A 23,593-nucleotide genomic window follows, 5' to 3' on the forward strand; every position below is an offset into this window, starting at 1 on the left:
CCCTGAAGTCTAGTTTTAAAGACATTTACCTTTTCAGTTATGGAGTAAATAAGACTTTTTCCCTTACTTTCAATACTCAGCATAAGCATGCAACACAACATAGCAGAGATTTAAATGGTATTAAGCTGTTCCTTATCCTTATTGCTACATCATAGCAAAAAATTGTATAAATACTGCAATTTGCAGTCATTTTGCAAGCCAGAAGTTGGAAGCATAAAGTATGCTCTCATCCCTCCAAAAGAGATGTAAAAGGAAAAGTTATGCATAAGAAGACCTCTTGCATTTAGACCTTCAAATGAAATGCTATTTGTGAAATTATTTCAATTTCCTGGATGTCAAAGTTTATCTTAGTTTCAACATCACAAGCTGAGGAAAAAGCTAGTAAAAACAGAATTACAGTGAGTATTTTTGTACATGACAGATGTAGTCAATGTAAAAATAATTTTTTTCAGGAAAGCAAGATATTAGGATGATAATAAGATAGTGAGTAGCGTGGAAGTGTCATCATTAGTCTCATATGTTTCAGTTCCTTTGTCCAAATGTATTTCCTAAAGCACGTTCATCTTAATGGTCTGACACTCATTTCCGGAATGCTGCCCTGAATCTGAGAAACCAATATAGGCTAAAATTCTGATTATCTTATTCTCAGCACAGTAAATAAATCCTCAGAATTCTGTAAGGTTTGCCTGCTTGTGCCAGGGTGTCAGGAAAGCAGGGTATGGTGTGTGGTGCCCAGGAACACCCTGAATTAATCACTTGCTTTGCAGGTGGGCTCCCTTGAGCAAGCAATGCTGGATGCACTGGTGTTGGACAGAGTGGATTTTGTGAAATTACTCATAGAAAATGGAGTAAGCATGCATCGTTTTCTCACCATCTCCCGGCTAGAGGAATTGTACAATACGGTAGGGCCAACATAAGGCAATTTTCTCTCTCTATATTCATTTTTCTACCTCCCACTCGTATAACAAGGCATCCAGCATCTGATGCAGAATACTTTTTTTCGTGTCAGAAATCCACATTGCCTCTTAGCTTTGTCTCTCACATAATGAAACGCAGTGTCACTTGCTCACATAATCTGTTGTATGTACTTCATGAACTTGAGTTAAGCTTCACACAGTATTGACTGATTTCTGGTCATTGTAATTCCAATAGAGTAAACCTCAGGTTTAGGCAGGTTGCATTGTCTGGAAGACAGTAACTAGTAAGCTGGGACCTGTATGATGTACGTGACTCCTGAAGATATAAGCCCCTTTGGTTTCAGAAATCTTGCAAACATTTATCAAATTCAGACACTAGAAAACAATTAGAAGTAAACTTCCTGTGATAACATTCTGAATTTATAGGTGAAACATGATGATTTCAGGAGGGCCAAGTGCCTTTACAGTACAGGATTTCCATGTGTTTTTGTAGAATATTCAAAAAATTATAGTTTTGACTTTTAAAAATTTGTTTCCAAGTTTTATCTCTACCTTTAAGATAAATACAGAAGTATTTATTTATAAGTATTAGAACTTCTGATATTTCAACTCCAGAGCAAATTCTGACATTCAGATCTTAACTGCCTTCTGAAAGAAACCAGAGTTTGAATTGGCACAGTGGTATGAAAAAAATTCTTCAAGTGTTGCCTAATTTTGGGGATTCTGAGTTCTGCCTGTGAGAAGGAGGTTGTGGTACAGTGCATAGGCCTTTACAAAACCTTTTTGTTTTGCCAGTACTTTTTGAAGCCCTGTCACTGTAAGCTGCCGCAATGGGATTTACCCAGAAATGTTTTATATTGATGGTGACCAGAAATCAGTCTTTCGAAAATATCAAATATGAGAAGAATTCATTAAATCTGTGCAAAATATGGAGGAATAAATAACTGTGTCAACCTACACCAAGATCGTCCCATCCAATCTTTGATTATCATAATTTGTCAGATAACATCTATGTATTAAGAATAGAAAGCCTTTGAGCATTCTTGTTAGAGATGACCCCTGTAGTGCTTGCAACAAAATGAGTTTCTACACGGAGTAAATCTGAAGAAAGCCTGAAGTTCAACATCTTAAATAAGATCTTTTAGAATAAATTTATGTGGTGACTCATAGATGAGCTGTCAAAGCCAAGGAGGCCTCCAAATAGAGTCCCTGAAAATATCAGGAATACTCAAAAACACAACTGACATGAGTTTTTTTCTCCATACAACATACAATTAAAATTGTGGGAGTAATTCTTACTCAAGGCCAAGAGCTCACTGGAAGTGGAGATGCTGAGCAGAGGAAGCCTGAATCATGACCTGCTGTTCTTCCTTCCAGTCCTTCATAGAAGTTCTACACATCGTGCTAGTGCCTAAGTCTTCTATATAGGACTGTAGTTCTGAGGCAATATGACAGTTCTTGTGGTTTTCTCACAAAGAAGTCAAGTGAAATACTGCTCTTGTAACTGATTTTTCAAATTCAATTAAAAACTGATGGCAGCATATTTAAAGTGTTCTCAGTTGTCTGATTTTTAAACTGCTGAACCGACGCAGCCTTTTCAGTATTTGGTTTTACATGGTCTTTGGACAGTGCAAAACTATTGTATTCTTCTGTGTGTTTGTGTTTTGCAGAGGCATGGACCATCCAACACTTTATATCATCTAGTCAGGGATGTCAAAAAGGTAAGAGTCCAGTAGACGGTAGGTTGGAGAGAATGTCGTGATCGCTTTTTGTAGCTAGATACAGTCTCTGTATTGCATGAGCTTTCAGTCAGAACCTTCTCCTTCCCCTGCCGTTACAGAATGTCGTTTTGTATGTACTGAATATTAACTTTTTGCATACAATGCACAATTAGCAAGTTATTGGGCTTGCTTTTGCTGTGATTTTAGATGCTTGGATTATAGTGCTTCTGCTAGCAGAGTAGTAAGCTCTTATATTTCCTGTGGATTTATGCTGTTATCTGTATTCTTCCATACCTGCAACTATCATCAGTGTTAATTTCCATGCTGTTAATTAACTTCTGAGTCTGTGAAATAGCTATTACCCCTGTGTTGGATCCTAGTTTGTTGAAATGGTTCTTTGTTCTGTGTCGTGTGCTATGATGTAGCCATCTTCCTGAGAAGAAACATAGTGAAAGAGATAGCACAAGTCTCCTCTGCCCCCTTATCAAGTTAATTTTGAACATCTTAATAATATAAAGAGCCATTAGAACTGTAGGTCAGAAACTTAGGAAGGTAGAGTGACAGGGAGACTCCAAATACCTCTAGGTATTTGTTCCATGGGATTAAATGCGTTACAGCAGCAGCAACAAATTAAAATCTTCATCCTTTCAATATATGGATCAAGTAAGGAGATTGACCCTGCAACTGACCTCATCAGCCTGAATATTCTCCCTTAGCACGTGCAGATTGCAGTCTTACTCATTGCATAACTTGGACCTCAAGCCTGGCATGCTTGAAAAGGCAGATTTCTGCATGTGAGAATAGTTCAAGAGAAGACAGAAAAGGGAATGGAGAATTTTTGCAAGAGTACAGACTTTGGTGATTTCTTCTATCACTTACAGCTGCCCAGAATTGAAAGAAAACAGGGTAGGGGAATGGCAATGCTTACAAAATAGTACTTCTATTAAATAATGCTACAGAATAATTAGTAGGGGCATTTAAGGAAGTTCTGATGTTTTTCTTTGTTTGGTGTGTTACGTGGCAGTGCTGCTGTTCACTTACATGTAGTATTTTCAGTGGCATCAAAAGATATGAAATGTCTATAGAGGAAATCAGAACTGCACATTCCCTTAGTGGGAGCAGAGAAAAGCTAGAGTGCATTTAAACTGACTGCTTCTTTTAAAGCCAAGTTAACAGACTTTTTTTGTTATTAAGCATACCGTTCTTTATGTGCCCTGATGAGTTTAAAACAAATGTCTCTTTCCTTTAAAAGAGACTTTTAGAAATCCTTTCCATCTCCAGCATCACATTTCTAAGTATTTTCTCAAAGATGTAGCAATTGCTATATTCAGTAACTTAATAATATTAATCTTTATTCAAGTCCATAATGAAAGAAACAATTTTTAAGGAGTTCTTGGGGAGAAAAGAGGCCTGAAAATAGTCCAAGATCATTACTTTTGCAATGGTAGACACTGGCTGTAAATGTACTTACATTGTACATTAATGACAGTATTTGTCCACAGTAATTGCTAAATATTAGATGATTGTGATATCTCTTTAAATGCACCTTTTTTTTTTCAACTCTATCCACACTCAAAGCCTTCAGTAACTCCCACTGTATAAAGACAACAAGCACTCATATTAGAATATAGTTAGGGGCTTTGAAAACAGTCATGCTGAGGCAGCCCTCCAGCACCTTGATTAGAGAACTACACCTCTGTGGCCACATTTCTCATTTGTTCTGTGAAGAAGAAACGCAATTCACTAGGAGAAGTGTGTCAGCTCACCAGAGCCCTACACCTGAGCAGTCAGATCCCTCACCAGGCAACCAAGATGTAAATCTGTCAACAGATATGACACCAGGTTAAATAAAAACACCTTCTTGCAAATAACTTCTTAATAAGCATTGCTATTTGACAGTTAAGTCACCCACTGTGCATGAAAACCACACCATGCCTCTGATGCTAATTTTTTCCTACTACATATAAATACTGAAGCCAAATAACTAATCTGTCAGATTTAATTACAGTATCCCAGAATGGAAATACAATACATGTAGTGTGACACCTTGAGACAACACTTAGAGGTCATGCATACCAAATGCCCATTATTCTTGCATCCCAATTTTAAAATCTACAGTATGCACAGAAATGTATGCTAGAGAAGTTATTTGCCTCTAAGTCATTGCACATTTTCAAATAGAAAATGCAAGTAATATTCAAAGTACTACCTTTGTATTACATGGTTACAAAAATTAATGGAAGAACTTTTACTTTGAATGACATCCCCGTCTGCTGAATACTGCAGTGAAGTTGCACCAAGTTGCACAACAGAAGTAATTCCCACGCCCTGTTTGTGACCACGTACATACACACACACGCACACTTCATTTTCTTTGGATTTCTACATCCAAATTGCTGTGAAGACTGCAAGCCTTGGAAGTAAATTGCAGAGGCCTGGAGAAAGACTTTTAAAGAATTTACTGTAATCAAAGGGAGTAAATTTTGAATGTGTCGATAAAGCAAATCACTTTTTTATGTCTCTGCTTTGGAGAGGACTGAGTACATCTCACTTTTTGATCCTCTCAGCTCCATGGCTGCGAATCTGCCCTCATCATTTGTATCCTGACTTTTGTGGCATCATCTGCGAGGGGCACAGAATTTAGCGTACGGATTGGCTTTGTTCTTCCACTGTGCAAACCGATATACCAAGAGAAAGGAGAAAGTAGTGGCAGTGCCTGAAATCCGTTTTGTAAGTGGAGGTTGCCCTCTACAGGTTGCTTAAAAAAAAAAAAATAAAAAAAATAAAATAAAATAAAATAAAATAAAATAAAATAAAATAAAAAAAAAAACCACTCCTTTCTTGACTGAATTAGGTAAAGAATAGCAGAAATTAACAGATGGATTCCCTTTTGTAATACAAAAATGGCACATAATAAACATATCTTGTTCTCACTGTGGGTTGACACATTTTTTTCTAAGTTCTTTCTTTTGAACTGCCTCAGAATGTCTGCAGTTTCAGAGAGATGGTAGGTGTTACACAGAATTTTGAAAGTTCCTCAGAATGCAAAATTGGAGATTTTATCCACCCAAACTGAAAATGCATGTGAACTGAATTAAGATATTATAATTGATCTATTATATTTTGAATATGAAGTTTTACCAGGAAAATAATAATGTTTAATCACTAAAAAGCTTGTCTCAGCATTAAAAGGTTAATTTATTATTAACTGGGGTACCAATCACACCCCTAAACCAACCTTCTCTTCTGTACTTCCTGACCACTCTGGCTGTTCTAGAATTAGCCTATCCAAATCTTTGCTGTTCTTGGAAGTGCTCTGACCCACTTGCACCACTGAGTTTTGTATTCAGGCAGCCCAACACTATTGGGGTCACTCATAGAGTTTGCTAGTGTATCAAACATTTTGGTACATGCATAACCCCTTCCATGTATTTTTGTTGTGATTTTAGGAGATTTTTATGGTAAAGTGTTTCATGTGTTTATAGTAAGTAGGTTTAGGCACATATTCCTTTAAAATTATTTGAAAAAACTGTGTTTTCATGCCCTTATGAAATCTTAGAAGTCATAACAACTGTATTAAGGAAGTCACACATTACAGCTGAACAATTACAGCTCTCTCCTGATTACTTCCACTTCTGCCAGTGCCTTGTTCTGATGAAATGCCTTAAACATTCTGGAAACTGGAGAATATTTTAGAAAAAAAAAAAAAAACAAACAGGGTTTAATTTTCAGATTTATCTTGAATTTTCATAGAACTGGTTAGAATACAATGACCATGTTCAAACAAGCTAACCTCACATGCTAACCATAGTCCTCTTTGCCCCATCACACTGGCCAAGTTTAGGAAGGGGAAGTGCTGCCAAGGGACAGCACTGAAATGGAGTTGGCAGCTCACCTTTTGCCACTAGATTTGCTTGATCTTCCATCCCTTTGAATTCTAGCCCACTACCAGTGCCAGTGCACCACAGCATTGCTTCCCCTTTGCATCCTCAGCCTTTCAGAATGCTGCCAGAGCCTTGCAGGGACTGAAATAAGCTTTTCTCTTCCTGGCTGCAGTAGATGAGGAAGGAGAATCTTTGCATCCATTCCATCTCTTCTGCAGAGCCAGGTGCCATCTGCTTTCCATTAGTGCCTCTCTGCTCCCAATCTAATAAGCAAATTTGCAGAGAAGCCAGGCAGGCACGCAGATATTTCCAACAAGACAAGGCTGTCATAAAATTGTTCCATGTGAATTATTAACCTTCTTCTGATGATCACATAAAAACAGCTACAGGCTTACTGTGATCTGTGCTGTATATCGTTACAGAAAATGTGATTATTTTGTTAAAATGGGCTGAATTTCTTTAGCCAAAAATTATAATTTTGTAGTCCTTCTGCAATGTTGACTGTACAACTTAGTTAATTTCTTCCTAGAGTTATTTTCTCATCTTTCCAAAGCTGTCACTCGTGATTCACAGAGGGATAACTTACTTCTCTTTCCATCTTTAAATTGTAGCCACTTTTCTTGCACAATGATATATAGGACAGAGCTGTAAATCTGCAGAGTCCTTAATGAGATCTGCAGATCTTGGTGACCCACTCACACTTTTCTAAGTTGTGGCTTCTTTGCTGATGGTGAACTGCTTGCTGAACTACGAACTGTTGTCCAAATAATTCAGCACTGACTTAGAGAAGAAGAGAAATTTTACCTGAAGGCAGTCCCTTCCCATTAGCTCTCTCCTGAAACTGGATCAGAGTTTCCCTTGAAGAGTTTCCACTGGGAAACAAAAGAACAGGCAGGGTTTTATTCTGCCACCAGAGAGCTCAGGAGCACTTCACCTGCCAGGTATCTTGTCAAACCTACTGTTACTGGAGAACATAAATGTCCAGTTGATTCAGAAGCAGACTTGGGCCAAGATGCAGGAAGAGGCAATCTGTTATTGAGGTATTTTTCAGAGCTTAGCAAGCCATGTATATATGACAACTTATAACTTTAGTGTTGCTGTTTCCAGGCTTGACAGTAAAAAGAGGGATGGTTATGTGCAAGGCAATTCACAGAGTGAGGGCAATAGGACATAGATATATTTACAGTTTTTTTTCCCTTCAAAAATAAAGGTGCATGCCAAAGTCACTGGATATTCATATTCTACTTGATAGAAAGGAACAGAAACTGGAGAGTGAGCAGATGGACATATTTTGCAAAATCCTGCTAATGACTCTTGCCACAATCACAATTCTCCTATATGGAACACAACTCTCTGGCAATGCTGAAAATTAGGTAGCAGAGTTACTGTACATGGAAGAGTTTTCAGTAAAATACCCTGGGATTTCAAGGAGGGCTCATCTAGGAAACCTGCTAGGCATATACTTTTCTTCTCAACCAAAACCCCAAGGAATTAACTAGAGATGTTTTACTTTTTCCAATTTTCATACTTACCTTCGTATATACAGGTGCTTTCCTTGTGTGAAACTGTGAAATTTAAGCAGTGATATTAGTCTATTTGTACATAATTCCCAGAAGAAATGTGTAATTCCTCTAGAGTAGTTAACAAGTCTCTTCTCCTCCATTTTTTTTACCTGGAATGTGGAGGATGGGAAGGTCACTTGCAAGAGCTGCTTTCTTGTGAACAATCAATATCACATGATGTCACTTCACAGTGGCTCAGCAGTGCAGAGGAGGCAAAGCAAGGAGATGCCAGAAGAGACGAGAAATGCCAGGACAAAAGGTGTGGAGCACAGATGGTGCAGCAGAGGTGCTTTGTGACAAGACTAGAGCTCAGCAACTGTGCCTGACCTTTCCAGTGCGCTGATCCTCATGCTTTTTGTTCTGCAGTCATGTTCCTTGTTTCCCCAGCTGAAGAATATGAGTACTGTGTACTGACGTTATCTTCTGTTTCTGCAAGTTCTTCATCTTCTTATTTAACTTATGTCTTCTTTCCAAGCGAGAATATCCAGGTTTCGGTTGGATCTATTTTAAGGTGAATTAATTAACCAGCATAATAATACATTCCTGTTTTTAACTATTTTAATTTATCTTATTCTAACATCATTATAAAATGCATTTAACAATGCCAACAATAATAATCTCGTTCTCCCCCACCATCCTTATTTTTGTTACAGGGAAATTTACCTCCTGATTATCGAATAAGCCTGATTGATATTGGTTTGGTGATAGAGTACCTGATGGGAGGAGCATATCGCTGCAATTATACCCGAAAGCGATTCAGAACACTGTACCACAATTTATTTGGGCCTAAGAGGGTAAGGAGCAATTGTTTGTCATTTGTATGACTGCACCTATTTGCAGCAGTTACAGTAGTTTCTTGGATGGTTGTAGGCTTCAGAGGAAATCTACATGCATGCACTACAGGTCGATTTCCACTACTTACTTATTTCACTGCAGTGCACTGTAGTCAATCTACTTTTTTAACAAGTCTAACAAAAAAAAATATTGGGTTCAGGTGTTCTGCTGCCTTGATGAGACCAGGGCATAAGGCACATTCCTCTGGCTTTGTCCAAATGTTGCGTTTGAAAGACTCAGAGTCTTTCGGTTCAATGCCACAGGATACTAACAGAGTTAGACTTGAGAAAACTTGTGTTCTGTGAGATGCATGTATTATCTTAAGACTCATCCTCTAGACTGTGGCCTGAAGCTATGAGAACAAAGAAACACATAACTCAAAACAGGCTTTACTGGCTGCATGTGACATCAGGCAAGACAGTGGGTTCATGGCAAAAATACCATTTCGCATTTTTGGAGTTTTATTGTTTGATAGATTTCAATACTTTGAAACCAAAGTAAATTTATTATCTTTCAAAAACATCAAAGGTATTTGTTGTCATCTGTAATGCCACTGATCCAATTCAGCTTGAAGCAAAGTGTGAATAACTGTTGCCAGTAAGATTTGCAGTTCTTAGCTTATTTTTGCTTCACATTTTCATTTCATGCTTCAGTTCAGATTTTAGCAACACATACCACTAAGTATCATCCTAAGACACTATAAAGAGCAACAGCTCTGTGGAATGCTTCCAGCCAAACACAGGAGAAGAGAGGGTTTTTTTGGTTTTTTTTTGTCTCACATATTCATACTTCACTATTGAGAGTAACAATAGTAATTGTAGCTATTGGGAAAGACTTCCATGTTCCATCAGGATAATCATTTCAGTAGAGACTTCGCAGATACTGGCACAACACGCAGAGCAGCTTCGTAACAGTCAGTAAAGGTGTGCAAGGGAAATGGCCAAGATACTAAAGCACTCCAGAGAAATTCACTCGTGACAGTGACTCTTAGAAGTAATTCCTGTTTCCTTTCTATGAGAAGCCCCCTAGGCAGATCGAATTTACATTAGATTCCAAATGTATGTTTTCTGTTGTTCATTTTGGTGAAATAGAGTCAAATTCAAGTTAGAATTAAATACATGCATGTAATTAATTTATTTATATATGTGGAGTATATTAAATAATAATTCATTATATTGAGAGTATTTCATTATATATTATATATTGTGTATTATATACCCTATATCTTATAATTACGTGTTACATGTGTAATGTATATTATATGCATATAATATATGTATACACACACAGTTGTAATTTTTCTTCACATTTCTGGGAGAAATAACATTTTTTTAACTTTTTCATACAGCCAAAAGCCCTGAAACTGCTGGGAATGGAGGTAGGTGAACCTGTGATAAATCTTAATGTATTTTCTTTCTTTGACATATCCGAGTTAAATAAAGATAATTTTTAGGTATGCTGTAATGAAAGCACCCATAGCCGCTTTCAAATTGTGAAGGAGATTTGTGCCACACTGGTTGTGTTTTTCATCCAGATAACTTGATTATGCAAGGCTTGGATTTAGAAATATTTCTTAAAAGAACTCTAGCCGGTAGACAAAAGAAAAGAAGGCTCTGCCCCCTCTGTGGATCAGTTTTTTTCTGGTGAAGATTAAACAAATTGTTACAGTCTGTTAGCCTGTGCCACATTTCAGATCACTAGGTAGCTTAAAAAGGATTTCAGAGCTGTTGAATGAGACGGAAATCTTTACATGGGCCAAATTTTCATCAGTTTTATTGGCAGTTCTAAGTATCTGATGGTTCAGAGATTGCAGTATTTTCTCATTTGTTTATTTTGTACTATTACTCATTTTGCTGTCTGCAGGTGTGGCACAGAACAGGTCAGCTTGTTTAATAAAAACTGCCTAAAATCATAGTCACAGAATGGCTTAGGTTGGAAGGGATCTTAAAGATCACCCAGTTCCAACCCCCTTCCATGGGCAGGGCTGCCCCCCAGCCCAGCTGTCCAGGGGCCCATTCAACCTGTCCTTGAGCAGATCCAGGGATGGGGCACCGTGGCTTCTCTGGGCAGCTGTGCCAGGGCCTCACCATCTCTGAGTAAAGAATTTTCTCCTGCTAACCTAATCTTACCCTCTTTTAGTTTAAAATCATTCCCCCTTGTGCTATTGCTTTTGGACACTGTAAAAAATCTCTCCTTTCCTACTTAAAACCTCCCTTCGAGTACTGAAAGGCCACAGCGAGGGCTCACCAAGCCTTCTCTTCTCCAAGCTAAACAAGCACAAGTCCCTCAATTTTTTTTCTTAAGAGGGGTACTCCAGCCCTCTGATCATCTTAGTGGCCCTCCTCTGGACCCTTCAAACAGCTCTACATTCTTCCAGTGTTGGCAACTCCAGGCCTGGACACGGTGCTCCAGGTGGGGCCTCACAAGGGCAGAACAGAAGGGGAAAATGACTCCCTTCACCCTGCTGGCTACTTCTTTTTTGATGCAGCCCTGGATGCAGTGGGCCTGTCAGGGTGCAAGTGCACACTGCTGGCTCACATCAAGCTTTTCATCTACCAGAACGCCTGAGTCCTTCGTACAGCTGCTCTCAAGGAATTCTTCTGCCATCCTGTAGGCAGACATATCTGGGATTGCCCCTACCCAAGTGCAACACCCTAGGCTTTTGAACCTTTTAAAACCTTATTAGGTTCATATGAGAGCACTTCTCAAGCTTGTCAAGGTTCCTCTGAACTGCATCCCTTCCTTCTGCTATATCAACAGCACCGCTCTGCTCGGTGTCATCAAATTTGCTGAGGCTACACTCAATCTAACTGTCTAAGTCACTGGTAAAGATGTTGAAGACTTCAGTCCCTCTTGTTACCAGCCTCCATCTAGGCACAGAGTCACAACCCTCTGTCTGTAACCATCTAACAAATTCTTTATCCACTGAATGGTCCAATTTGGCTAAAATGTGATAGAAACAAAAGCATAAAGTCTAGTTGTGAAAAGAAAGTAGAACTGGAGAAAGAAGGGGCAAACGTAGTAGAAATATAAAATGGGAGTGTTGCAAGGTGATTCTGACTCTACTGAGAAAATAAAGTGAAAAAATATTAGGAATAAGTAGGAAGTTCTAAGAAGATGAGAGCATCCCTTGGATGTGTATTGTCCAGAGGAGGAACAGGGTGGATGTATTATAATGTTGTAATTGAAGTGAGTGCTTAACTTTATTTTAATTGTGGCTGTTTCAAAATGTCTCTGGGCATTGTTCAATGGTACTTAATGTTCTCAGGAAGTAAGGGCAGTTCAGAGTCCAAAGTTCTTTTTCCCTGAGTTGAGGTATAGGATTATTGGCTTCTTAGTTATTGTACATGAAACTGTACTTATAGCCTTTGTTTTATGTTGTTGAATTTTTTATCCAAAAAAAAGCTGAAGGGATTGCATTGCAGGTAGTGCATTTGACATCTCTTGTACTGACTCCAAAATATTGCATGCATAGATTGAATTCCTTCCCTGAGGAAAAAAATTTCTTTGCAATTCTCACAGGACGATGTCCCTTTACGACGAGGGAGGAAAACAACTAAGAAAAGAGAAGAAGAAGTTGATATTGATTTGGATGACCCTGAGATAAATCATTTTCCCTTTCCGTTCCACGAGCTGATGGTGTGGGCAGTGCTTATGAAGCGCCAGAAGATGGCTCTCTTCTTTTGGCAGCATGGAGAGGAGGCTATGGCTAAAGCACTGGTGGCCTGCAAACTCTGCAAAGCCATGGCCCATGAGGCATCAGAAAATGACATGGTGGATGACATATCCCAAGAGCTGAACCATAATTCGAGGTAGATATTCCTCCATGGGCACTTTCCTACATGAAGTAAAAAATAAACGAAGTGAGAGGGTGCTGATCTTGCCTTTCACTTTTAAATTGTAGGGAAAGTGCAGTCTCTTCGGAGAAGGTCTAATTGATTTTCAAGCAACCTATCTGCAAAAGATGCAGTGTTGCTAGCAGTACAACTTCTTAAGTGACTATATTGCATGTTTTCTCTCTGAGTCCCCACTAGGCATTCTGTTCATCCCAAACAGAACAACTGTTGAAATTGTTCTCAGCATCATATGCTGAGAGAGGTGGTGATTAACCAACAGCTCATACTTAGTTGATCAAGCCAACATACTAAATTTCAAAGTAATTCTTTCCGATATTAAAAGTCTGAGACATTGAAAATGGTGAGAATTCAGAAAAAGATGCTGTTCACTGCTCTTTCATAACATCATGAGCAAATAGCAGAGAAGCAGTCCTCCAGGCTGCAGATAACCAATGGATTTCAACCCAAAAATGTCAGGAAAGTGGGCAGGCAGGTGGGAGCAGACAGCTGGTAGGTGTGGGTGCTCAGCACAGTAGCACAGCTAAGCTGGGCGACTTATATATATATCCCTACTATTAATGTGTGAGCAGTCAACATCATGATTTGCATGATGGTGATACACCCCTTGCAGAGGCTGCCACTTATTCAGGGTGTTTTCTGCAGCAGATCGCATGAGCTAACAGGAATGATTGGATGTCCCTCTTTTGCAGGGACTTTGGCCAATTGGCAGTGGAGCTGTTGGACCAGTCATACAAACAGGACGAGCAACTGGCAATGAAACTGCTGACCTACGAGCTGAAGAACTGGAGCAACGCCACATGCCTGCAGCTCGCAGTGGCTGCTAAGCACAGAGACTTCATTGCTCACACTTGCAGCCAAATGCTGCTCACAGACATGTGGATGGGTCGTCTCCGGATGCGCAAAAATTCTGGCCTAAAGGTCAGCACTGTTTTAAAATTGAATTAACAGAGGAATTCTAGTAGATGATGATGGGGCTTGCAGAACATCAGTAATAACTGTCTTAATGAACATTATTTTGGGGTGCTTATTCATAGCAACATTAACCAGAATATATTCTTCCTGTGTTCATCATTTCAGAGAACAACTTGTCACTAAACCAAGCTCAAAGTTCATTATCATTTAGGTTTTTATTACCTTTCTCAGTACTCCTTCCCAAGTCAGAGTTACCAGAAAGAAAACAGAGCCAGATTAGTACGCTGTGGAGTTAGCCAAGCTTCTGAAACATAAATAAAAAGAAAGATATGAAAGTGAATTAACTGCTAGTGAAAGGTGCTGATCCAGCAGCCCTCCCCAGAAGAGGCCAGAGCAAGCAGCACGTGTTCTTGCAGTCCCCAGCTGCTCTGCCTGATGACTGACCCAGAGGGACTACCCGAGGGGATCTGGAGGATAATCCAATTTCTAAAGCTGCTTAAGCTTTACTTCCACCCGCAAAACTGCTAACAGAGCAAGGTGGGTTCCGTGAAGTGAATTTCCATCCAGAAGAAGCCTGAACTGGCCTCTTTCACCTTAACCAACGTGCTGTGCTCATCAGTCAGTACAAAGCCAGGAATTGCCTCCTCCTTCCTCTGATAGAGAAAAACTTTCAGGGAAAGGCTTCTCTTTCCCATGTGATTTGTGTGTGAGAAGTGGTAATAGCTCAGTCAGTTTGTTCGGTAATGGTGAGAGTGCTGTTAAGTGCATGCATCATTATCATTCAGGTCTAATCCAGTAACAGTGATGAACGGCTGTGACTAGTAGGATTCTCCCTGCCCTACTGCTGGAGGAGTGTTTAGATGTCATTCTGCTTACAGACAGAAAACATTCTCATGTTTGGAGGCATTCTTACTATTTTCCTGACAGGCCCTCTGCCTTCATTGGGGTCTGCTGCTCTGGTCCATGTTCAGCTTCATAAGTAGACCACCTGGGCAGGTACAGTCTCAGCAGCACCTCATTTCCCACAGCATGCTTTCATGTTTACAGCTCTCAGCTATGAAGCCATAAAACAGACCTTCCTCTCACAGTGGATAACCAAAGGTAACAGATGCTTCCTTTTGGCTTCTCATAACAGGAGAGCCTCAAAAGGATCCTTTACTCAGTTCACAGTCTGTGTTTTATGTTACTTGAGTTCATTAACAGAGCCTGTTTAAAGGTAAAGCAAGCTACAAAAAGCAGCACAGCAAAAGATTAATTTGCAAGCATGAATCACAGACTATTTCCCACAAACAATTTTCTCATATTGAAACTGGCAAAAGGCAAGAGCCCTGTTTCCCGAGAGTCCCACCAAGAGGGGCAGCACCATCAGTAAGGTGAGAGGCTCTTTGAATCCTCCCCAGTTTCCAGAGCAAGCAGCCCCCAAAGAGCTGTCTATGCCATAAGCCTCCTTGGCAAGGAGCCGCGTGCAGGAGCAGAATGGGTAGCCCAGCACTCAGCTTGTCCACAGCAGGGCATGGCCTGCATTCTTCTAACTGCAGTCAGTGAGTGTTGCTAGTGAGAAGCACATGCAGTCACCACCCTTGACCTGCTGACAAGCTGATGTCTGGTTTCACTGTCAATTAAGGAGAGATGTATAATAAAATTGCTTTTCCTGAGATAACAGCATAAACAAAAGAAGTTGTTGTACTTTGTGTACAGACTGTCCACTTCTTTTTGTTATGATATCTCTTCAGTTTTTCTACAGAGTTAATGCCAAGTGTTGTTCATTGCATATATCCATACAAGGGAAATATAGTGTCTTCTGCATTCCCTCTGCATAAGAGAGACAAGGCAGAAAAGAAGGAGCTGACGTTAGCGTAAGCATAATGTGGGCTGCCAGGCTAGTGAAGCCAAATCTAAGGGGACTGCATAGCTGAGAACAACAGCATTTGCTATCACTGGCTGTGCCTCATCTCCTCAGATCCACACATTTATGCCTTCACTACCTGCATACATTAAACATGTATGTGTTATCTTTCTCTGTAGAAAAGAAAAATTCTTGCATGTCATTTACAGTGACATTCCCCATTACATAAAATGCAGAAATCTGCAATTCTGAGGTCTGAACACACCCATGGTTCCATATGTCACCCTACAAAGTATTTTGCAGATGCATTTGAAATGTAATAAGCATCTGATGAGAAAGCAGATATTCGGGAGAGGCAGTTAGCCATAGCACTCCTATCAGTGTTAATAGAAGTTACACACTTTGTTTCACTACAGAGATCTGAAAACATTACCCCAAGTGACATATACTCTATTGCCATAGAAACTCACATTTGCTAGTGTATTCCTCTTCTCAGATGTCCAGAGGGAGCTGTTCCATTTGACACTAAGTAACCATCATGATTGTAATCTGTTTACTGTGATGATTACTGTTGTCATTATTATTATTGCTTTAGGTAATTCTAGGAATTCTACTTCCTCCTTCAATCCTCAGCTTGGAGTTCAAGAACAAAGATGATATGCCTTACATGTCTCAGGCCAACGAGATCCATCTTCAGGAGAAGGAGCCAGAGGAACCAGAAAAACCAGTGAAAGAAAAAGAGGAAGAGGACATGGAGCTCACAGTAAGAGCTGACAACAAATCTCCAGACTTACTGCTCTCAGTTTGCTGTTCTGTGGATGTTGTAGGTCATTTTATGTGCTTGGCAAATGATAGGTGGCCACTCATAACTCTCCCATCTCTGTGGCACAAATCAAATATCGTTGTGTCCTGATGTTGCAGCAGCACACAGTGATGTTGAAGCATCACTTTGTAATGTAATATCTTCATAATTTGATTTGGTGCTGCACTGTCTGAAATAAATTTAAGGGATTTCAGCACTCAACCATGATAAATGAATGGGCCTCTCTAGTATTAATGATGCACACCATTTATTTTTGGATGGAAATGCCCAGAATCGTGTGGAAACTAGAGATTTGTTTATTCTTTTTAGTTAACTAAATTAGAGAGCAAGTGTACAAAGAGGAAAGAAAGGTCTGAAGATATTTTTCAAAATTCTTCGTGAATTTGTAGTCAATGCCTCTCACACTAAGACGTGCAGTTTTCAATCAACTGAATACACTGACAAGTAGCTAGACAGCTCAACGCTTGGTAAGAGTTTCTGTAGCTCAGAAGAATTTTGCAAGGAAGGTTAGATTAATGATTTACAAGACAAAGAGGACCAGATAGCTCAAGCTCTGAAAATTATACATGTATCAGCAGTTAAAATTATCAAGAGTGAAAATTATATAGCTACCGAGTGTTGTCAGACCTGCCTCACCTTAGTTTGATTTGGTTTCTTAATTTTGATTGTGATATCTTTTAGCAGGCCTTAAACAAGTCTTTCAAAGTCAGGATAAAGGAGTAGAAGTAGAAGGGACTTTCCTGGTTAATTAAAAAAAAAAAAAAGGCTATTTCCCACAGGCAAACAGCCGGAGCTGCCCTCAGGAGCCTGTCTGCAGGCAGGCAGAAGGACCTGTCTACAGGACCCAATATGCAGGCAAGCTGAAGGAGCAGCCCACAAGACCCACCTGCAGGACCCGTTTGCAGGCAAGAACCTGGCTGTTGGGAAGGACCACAAGCCAGAATAGTCACAATGGGCTGTTCTGCACTCATTAGCTATTATTGCAATTTACTACTCCTGGCTTCTGATCCACTCATGAAGTGCCTATTCAAATCATATAAGCACTTCATAAACTGCCTTTTTTCTTGGCACTGGGGAGAGATTTGGGGAGGAATTCATTTTCATCTTTCTGCAGTTAACCCAGCTCCTGGTTTCTTGTCTTCAATGCTGTCTTCCCTTTTTACCTTCTGACTCCTGCTACAAGGAAGTGATGCATCAAACTGTATATTCTTTGCCAGATGAATCTTAGATTTTCCCTCCCTTCCTCTTTCAATGTGCTGACACAGTCCGATGGTTCTTTCCTATCCTTGACTCTGCCCTTCTACTCCCTTGAATTTGTTTCATCATTCTAGTGAAGTTTCAGGGGGATGCACCTTTTTCTGTAAATGTAAGGAATACTGCCATGATGTTCACAACATAAAGAAGCAAGATCTTTGGAACACTTCTTAGCTAAGGTCTTTGTTGTTTGTTTCTGTATAATCTGTAGTGTAGACTTCTTTACATGGATTTTGATATAATACCAGCTATGCCTTACTATGGTAAGGAGGGGTATATAAAACAATCAGAGATCTTTGCATATGTTTCTGTTGTTGGATACTTAATTCTCTTAAGGCACTATGTCAGGAAGAGTTTTCCTACTAGCATGTTCTACATAGAAGAAGACGAGTGGAGTAAAATTTGAGTTGTCCTGACCTTAATCAAATTGCCTGGCCAACTGACATCCCATAATAAAAAGGCATCTCATTTGGGAAGTGCCTTTGGGAAGTCCCACTTTTGCCATGTTAATAATACTCAGTCCAATAAGATTATCTGTAACACCCACTGCAAAGCATTTGTAAGATAATCTGTTTTAATAACTGATATTTTGGTTTGATGACTAACTTCAATTTTAACCAGTTGCATTCAAAATAAAGTGCATGTTTTTCTCCTTTTTTTTTTTTTTCTGTTTGTTTGTTTGTTCATTTTCAGGACTAACAATTAGATTCTTTAAGGGATTACTAGAGTTTTATTTGTTTGCTTCATCTGGACTGCATTTGTGCAGTGTAGATGAGGTATACACAAGGTAAGGTGATTTTTTTCACTGTTTTAACACTTAGTTTGCACAGAATTATGCAATCACAACAGCAACAATAAAGTAAGTCCCCACATGGGTGCAGAGTATGTGTTGATTTTATGCTCCTCTCAAAGAATCTGATATGTAGGTGAACATTTGGCTATACTATGTAAAGATGAATAGTTTATTTACTATAAACTACTTGTTACTCACACCTGCTTTTAGCTTCATAGCAGATATTTGAGAGTGCTGGGCACACATTTCTTTAACACCTAGATGCTAGGCAACAGGCTTTCCTTATAGGAGCTACTCACAAAACCAATCTCAAATATTGCTGTCATCACCACTCCCTCAGCACCAAGCAATTTACCACAATTTATAGATGGAGTTCCTGGTTATTAATCCTGAATATTTAGACGTACCAGAGCAGAAGGGCTAAAAATCTGAAGGGCAGGGACATTTTGTGGTTAGCTGCTAGCTTTTTGGCTATTCAGAAACACCAGTGGTCTAGCCACATCCCAAAATGATACTGTTTCTGGAAGCAGTAACTAGAAGCATCATAATCCTTATGTGGCCTAATTGTTCCCTTACAGTATTTCCCCAGTAAATGGTGTTACTTCACAGTGCAGAATAACTAATCAAACTCCTTTAGAAGATATTTTATTTGCTGCTTTGTTCTATTTTCTGCAGAGAATAGAAGGTTTGGATTTCCGTGGGCACTTATAGTCTTGAGTCAGGACTATCAGCAGGAAAGCTGGTTATGTTGGCCTCTGGGCATACATGTATCTTATCCATAGTATCTATGTTTAAATTTTTCTCCATGGCAAGAGCTCAATGAATATCTAACCAGTAAAACTGTGGTTCTCACCCTAGAAGTGGCTGAACACCAGTGCAGTCAGACCCACCTCCAGCTTGTCCACCCATTAGGGTATAGATGCTTGTAGCATCTCACATGCCAGAAGTGAGACACCCTGTAGTAGGCGACTACTACAATCAAGGCAATGCAACAGCACCCCTGCAGCCCATATGAAAAACAGCAGTGCAAGGTGCCGGGGCTCATGCAGCAGAAGGGCCAGCATTGGCCTTCTCCATAACAAGGAATTTCCTCCTCATTAAGCTCAGAAGCTTCACGTGCTTCTGCTGTGCAACTGCTTCAGCACTCTGCATCTCTTGCTGTGGTCAGCAGTCAGGAGGACTGAGCTCCTGGTGCTTTATCTCTTCTTCATCTTAAAGAACCTGAGCAGGTGAAAAACCTATAACTCAAAGGCACTAAACACTTTCTCCTGCCAGTAGTTCAATGCAGAGAATGATTGCTCTAGAGCAATTAGCATGGAGCTGCACACCACAGGGTGCAAGGGGTTGTTCAGGGAGAGGTAAGTGGTAAATCCACCCAGCTGTGTACCATTTCCACACCAGTTTCTTTGTGAGTACATGTTAAGTCTATGTGCAGCATGTACATTTCACTAAGGATAAACTATGAAGAGCTTGTGGTCATAATAGCTGGACTAAAACTCCCATCATTTAATTATAAAAGAAGATTAAATTATCACTAGATCATTAACATAGGTTAATGCAAAAAATGCAGAGCCCAAAACTGCCCTGGTTCTTTGTCAATGATCAGTCCTAAACTAAATGAAACAAAAGGGAGAAGGAGGGAAGGAAACAACAATGAACCCACCAGCATCCTGATTAGAAAATCTCCATGTAAAAAGCACGCAGGCATCAACCCCCTCAGGCTACAGTGATGCAGTTGTACAGTAATTTACTGTTACACTGCTGTCAGGCTTACCTTGCATGACTCATACTGAATCATGAACAAAACTGTGTATTAGAGAAAGAGATGTCGCCCACGCAGAGCAGTGTCTTCAGTTATTCCCACCCTCTTGCTTTCTCCTTCGAGTGGAAACACATTTGTTTGGCATTGCAGCTATTCTGTTAACACTGTGACTGAAATTATTTCTGCGTGTCTCTAATTGGGGAGGATTTTCGAATTGTTAATACCGTGATATAATTAACAGTGGGAGACATTAGGTCAAATCTAATCCCTGGCCATCTCAGAGCAATTCCCCATCTGTAGCATGGAGGAGGGGAGAGGTTAGTACAGTACAGTACACCATTAATTCAAAAACATAATGAGATAAAATTAGAGCATCATTTATTAACAAGAAAGCAGTAACAAACAAGAAATCAGCATCCATGTGCATAAATCCATGTACTGATGGAACATTATCCTAAAATCACACACAACTCATTCATTTCAGTGAGAACTGAGGGACTCTCAGAATTAGTAAATACATATAGTTGTGAAGAATTGTAAAACAATCCCCTTTGCTAAAGCATGGCACTGCTCATTTGTTTAAGCTGCCAGCATTTATTTCCACTCTCCTGCAAAATTCTTGGGCACCAGAGGACAGCAGAGACAAAGCCTTGGGAAAAGCTGCAGAAATATCTGAAGCGCCAGATGGCAGTTTTCTCTAAGACAGTGTCAGGAGGTAGAGAGAAGCAGGGAAATTGCTTTCTTAGGGATAGAATATTTTCAAAATATTTGAATTCTATTGCACTTTTTTTCCCCAAAAAAATCATAACCAATCCTTGTTATAGAGTTGGGAATCAGTTTGGTTTTGTAGATTTCAGATAATAATACTTGGGCTTTTGTGAAGGTGGTATGGCCTCTGTTACTATAGTTATACACAATACATCTCATGTTCTTGCAGACTGTCTGCTCACCTAATGAGTACTTTCCTTCTCTCCTAAGTAGATACATCTTTTTCCTTTCTTACAAAAATATCAATGGACTTTAAAGGGTTTTAAAGTGCTCCATGAGAATCATCAGGAAGTTTCATTGATTTTTGAATATGCTTTGTTTTACTTACATTTATGGGGATAAGCTTAGGAATCTGCAGGCATAAAAAGGTAAATTAAATGGGTAAATTAATTAAAACATGTTTGTTTTGGTATTATATGCTTGTGTCGTGAATCTTTGTTCTATTTTATTACAAGTTTGAAGGGTAACATAGGTGGATGGTCAAATTCAAGTATATAAGAGACCGTATGGACAGTAATAACAACAGTGAGAAAAACTAATTGCATATTTGATTGAAATAGAAATAATAGCAAGCAAATGTCTAGAATCATAGTCTCAATAATGTTACAAATACCTAAAATGAAAGACAAAAAAGTTGACCAGTTTATCATTACAGCTTGCTCTTTTGTGGGACCAAAGACTTGTAGAAATTGCTCCACATGAGACCTACAAGGGAAAAGAAAAACAATAAAAGATAAAGAAAGAGGGGGAAAAAAAAGAAAAAGAAAAAAAAAAAAAGAGAAAAATTGTGATTCTTCCATTTCTTACTTACTTTTAAAAATGTGAGAAATGAGAATTGAGAATTGCAGGGTACTAGAATCAGATGAAATAGCTCAATAACTCATCTGAAGTTGATTAGTTACATAAGAATGCCCTGAACAACCTATTGAATCTGAGAACACAGAATAAAAGAAGGACCTTTTCACTGAAAGATAATCTGTCTGGCATCTCACTGCTTTTTTCAGTGACTTAATTTTCCACATTTTTAAGTTGTGATGAGAACACTCTTACCTTTAGGGATGTTGAACGTGTAGCTCATTTAACATAAATGTACAAAAAATGATTTGATCTACTTGTAGAAAAGGATTAGAAAAGCATTTCAATAAAGGCATCATGATGCAATCCCTGTGTACTTAGGATGGTTGCCTCTTGATTCAAGCAGTTGCTTTCATGTGCCGAAGTGCTGCAATCTATAGCTCCTGCCACAAACTAAGTAGTAAGAACTTGCTCAGGGCACAGTGACCTAAAATCCACTATACAATACTATTCACGAAAGATTTGCTTTTAAGAATACTTAATAGATCAATCTGTACTCTAAACACAAAGTGAAACCTTTTATTAGCATTAACTTCAGAGTGCGTGAAATGTAGACTCTCCTTCCACTTCTCTTTGAAGCTGGACAAGACATTAAGAGTGAACACAGAGTCCATAGCTCCCTGTAGATCTTCAGCAAGTCTGAAGTTCAGTGGTTACAATGAAGTCAAGCCAACCTGAGGTAGTACACGAGCACACTAGGACTTCATTATAGAAGAAGGTGTGGAGATGTAGAAGGACCTTTTGATCTAAAGCCCTGAAATCGACTGGTCATTCCTCTACATCCATGTGAAGTTCATGGCCCATGGGATCATGGCTTGCAATGGATCCTATGATCAACATGAAAACAGTCCTTAGCTTCATTGCTCCCAGTCCAGCAAATGCTAATTCACATTTCCTCCTGTTCTCTTTCAGTATCAACCTTCCGAACTTTTCTTTGTTTAAAAACAAAACTTATCTGTTTTCTGTTTGCATTTGTTTATTGTACATAATAAGAAACTGTTGTCAGGTAAAAAATCTTTCTGTCTATAAAGACAAAAGGAGAAATGTTCTCCATATCTCATTTTTTGTTCACCAGTCAAGGAGTTCACTACTGCTGAAGTTTTACTGTTGCAGTTTAGAAGGAACTAAACAGCAGCGTTTGCCTCCGTAAAAGATAGTCTGAGAACAAAACATTTTGCACATAGCGATGGCCATCTGATTTTGTCTAAAGATAAGAAATCAGATAAGCTTTGAAAAGTTTCCTTTTTAATTTTTTCTTTTTAAAATACCTTAATTTGTCCTTCAGCAATAAAGAAACATAAGGATGTCTGTTTTTGTAGGCAATGCTGGGACGGGGGAATGGAGAATCCTCAAGAAAGAAAGAAGAAGAAGAAGTACAGAGCAGGCACAGACTGATTCCTGTTGGAAGAAAGATTTACGAGTTCTACAATGCTCCCATTGTCAAATTTTGGTTTTACACAGTAAGATATCTTTTTTGTTATTCTGCTGCTCCTTGGTGTTTCTGTGATTCTATGATTGGGCTGAATGGACAAGTACTGACACTGAATTAAGATCAGATTGTGTATTTCTTTGAGAGTCTTCATCTGTCTGCATTGGAGGATTTATCCATAAAGAACTTAATCTTTTGTGGTCATCTAGCACTTGCTAACCTAGGAGTTTCAAATGTTCATTCATGAACTTAATGATTAACTCTAGGTTATTCTTCAAGTACAAGTAGCTTGCTGAAGTCAGTGTGCCCAAAGAATTCCAAATAGGAGAATTCCCAATACTAAGCCCAGCAGGAGGCTGATTTTAATCAGGATATC

At 39.2% G+C, this 23,593-nt stretch overlaps 1 protein-coding gene across 6 annotated transcripts in view; it reads left to right on the plus strand.

The window, feature by feature from the left end:
- The window catches only part of TRPM3 (transient receptor potential cation channel subfamily M member 3), a 396,319-nt gene that overhangs the window by 337,348 nt on the left and 35,378 nt on the right, over positions 1–23,593 (plus strand). For 2 of the 6 annotated variants that reach the window (XM_052701292.1, XM_052701289.1), the window contains exons 11-20: positions 768–902; positions 2,588–2,638; positions 8,560–8,595; positions 8,738–8,878; positions 10,267–10,296; positions 12,441–12,730; positions 13,465–13,693; positions 16,129–16,296; positions 17,136–17,261; positions 23,108–23,248. In XM_052701292.1, coding sequence (XP_052557252.1) covers positions 768–902; positions 2,588–2,638; positions 8,560–8,595; positions 8,738–8,878; positions 10,267–10,296; positions 12,441–12,730; positions 13,465–13,693; positions 16,129–16,296; positions 17,136–17,261; positions 23,108–23,248 — 1,347 coding nt within the window. The remainder of the gene's footprint in view (positions 1–767; positions 903–2,587; positions 2,639–8,559; positions 8,596–8,737; positions 8,879–10,266; positions 10,297–12,440; positions 12,731–13,464; positions 13,694–16,128; positions 16,297–17,135; positions 17,262–23,107; positions 23,249–23,593) is intronic. The other 4 variants (XM_052701293.1, XM_052701295.1, XM_052701294.1 and 1 more) reach the window with 3 other exon arrangements.

Source organism: Tympanuchus pallidicinctus, unplaced genomic scaffold (genome assembly GCF_026119805.1).
Source record: "Tympanuchus pallidicinctus isolate F22 unplaced genomic scaffold, pur_lepc_1.0 scaffold4, whole genome shotgun sequence".
NCBI lineage: Eukaryota > Metazoa > Chordata > Aves > Galliformes > Phasianidae > Tympanuchus > Tympanuchus pallidicinctus.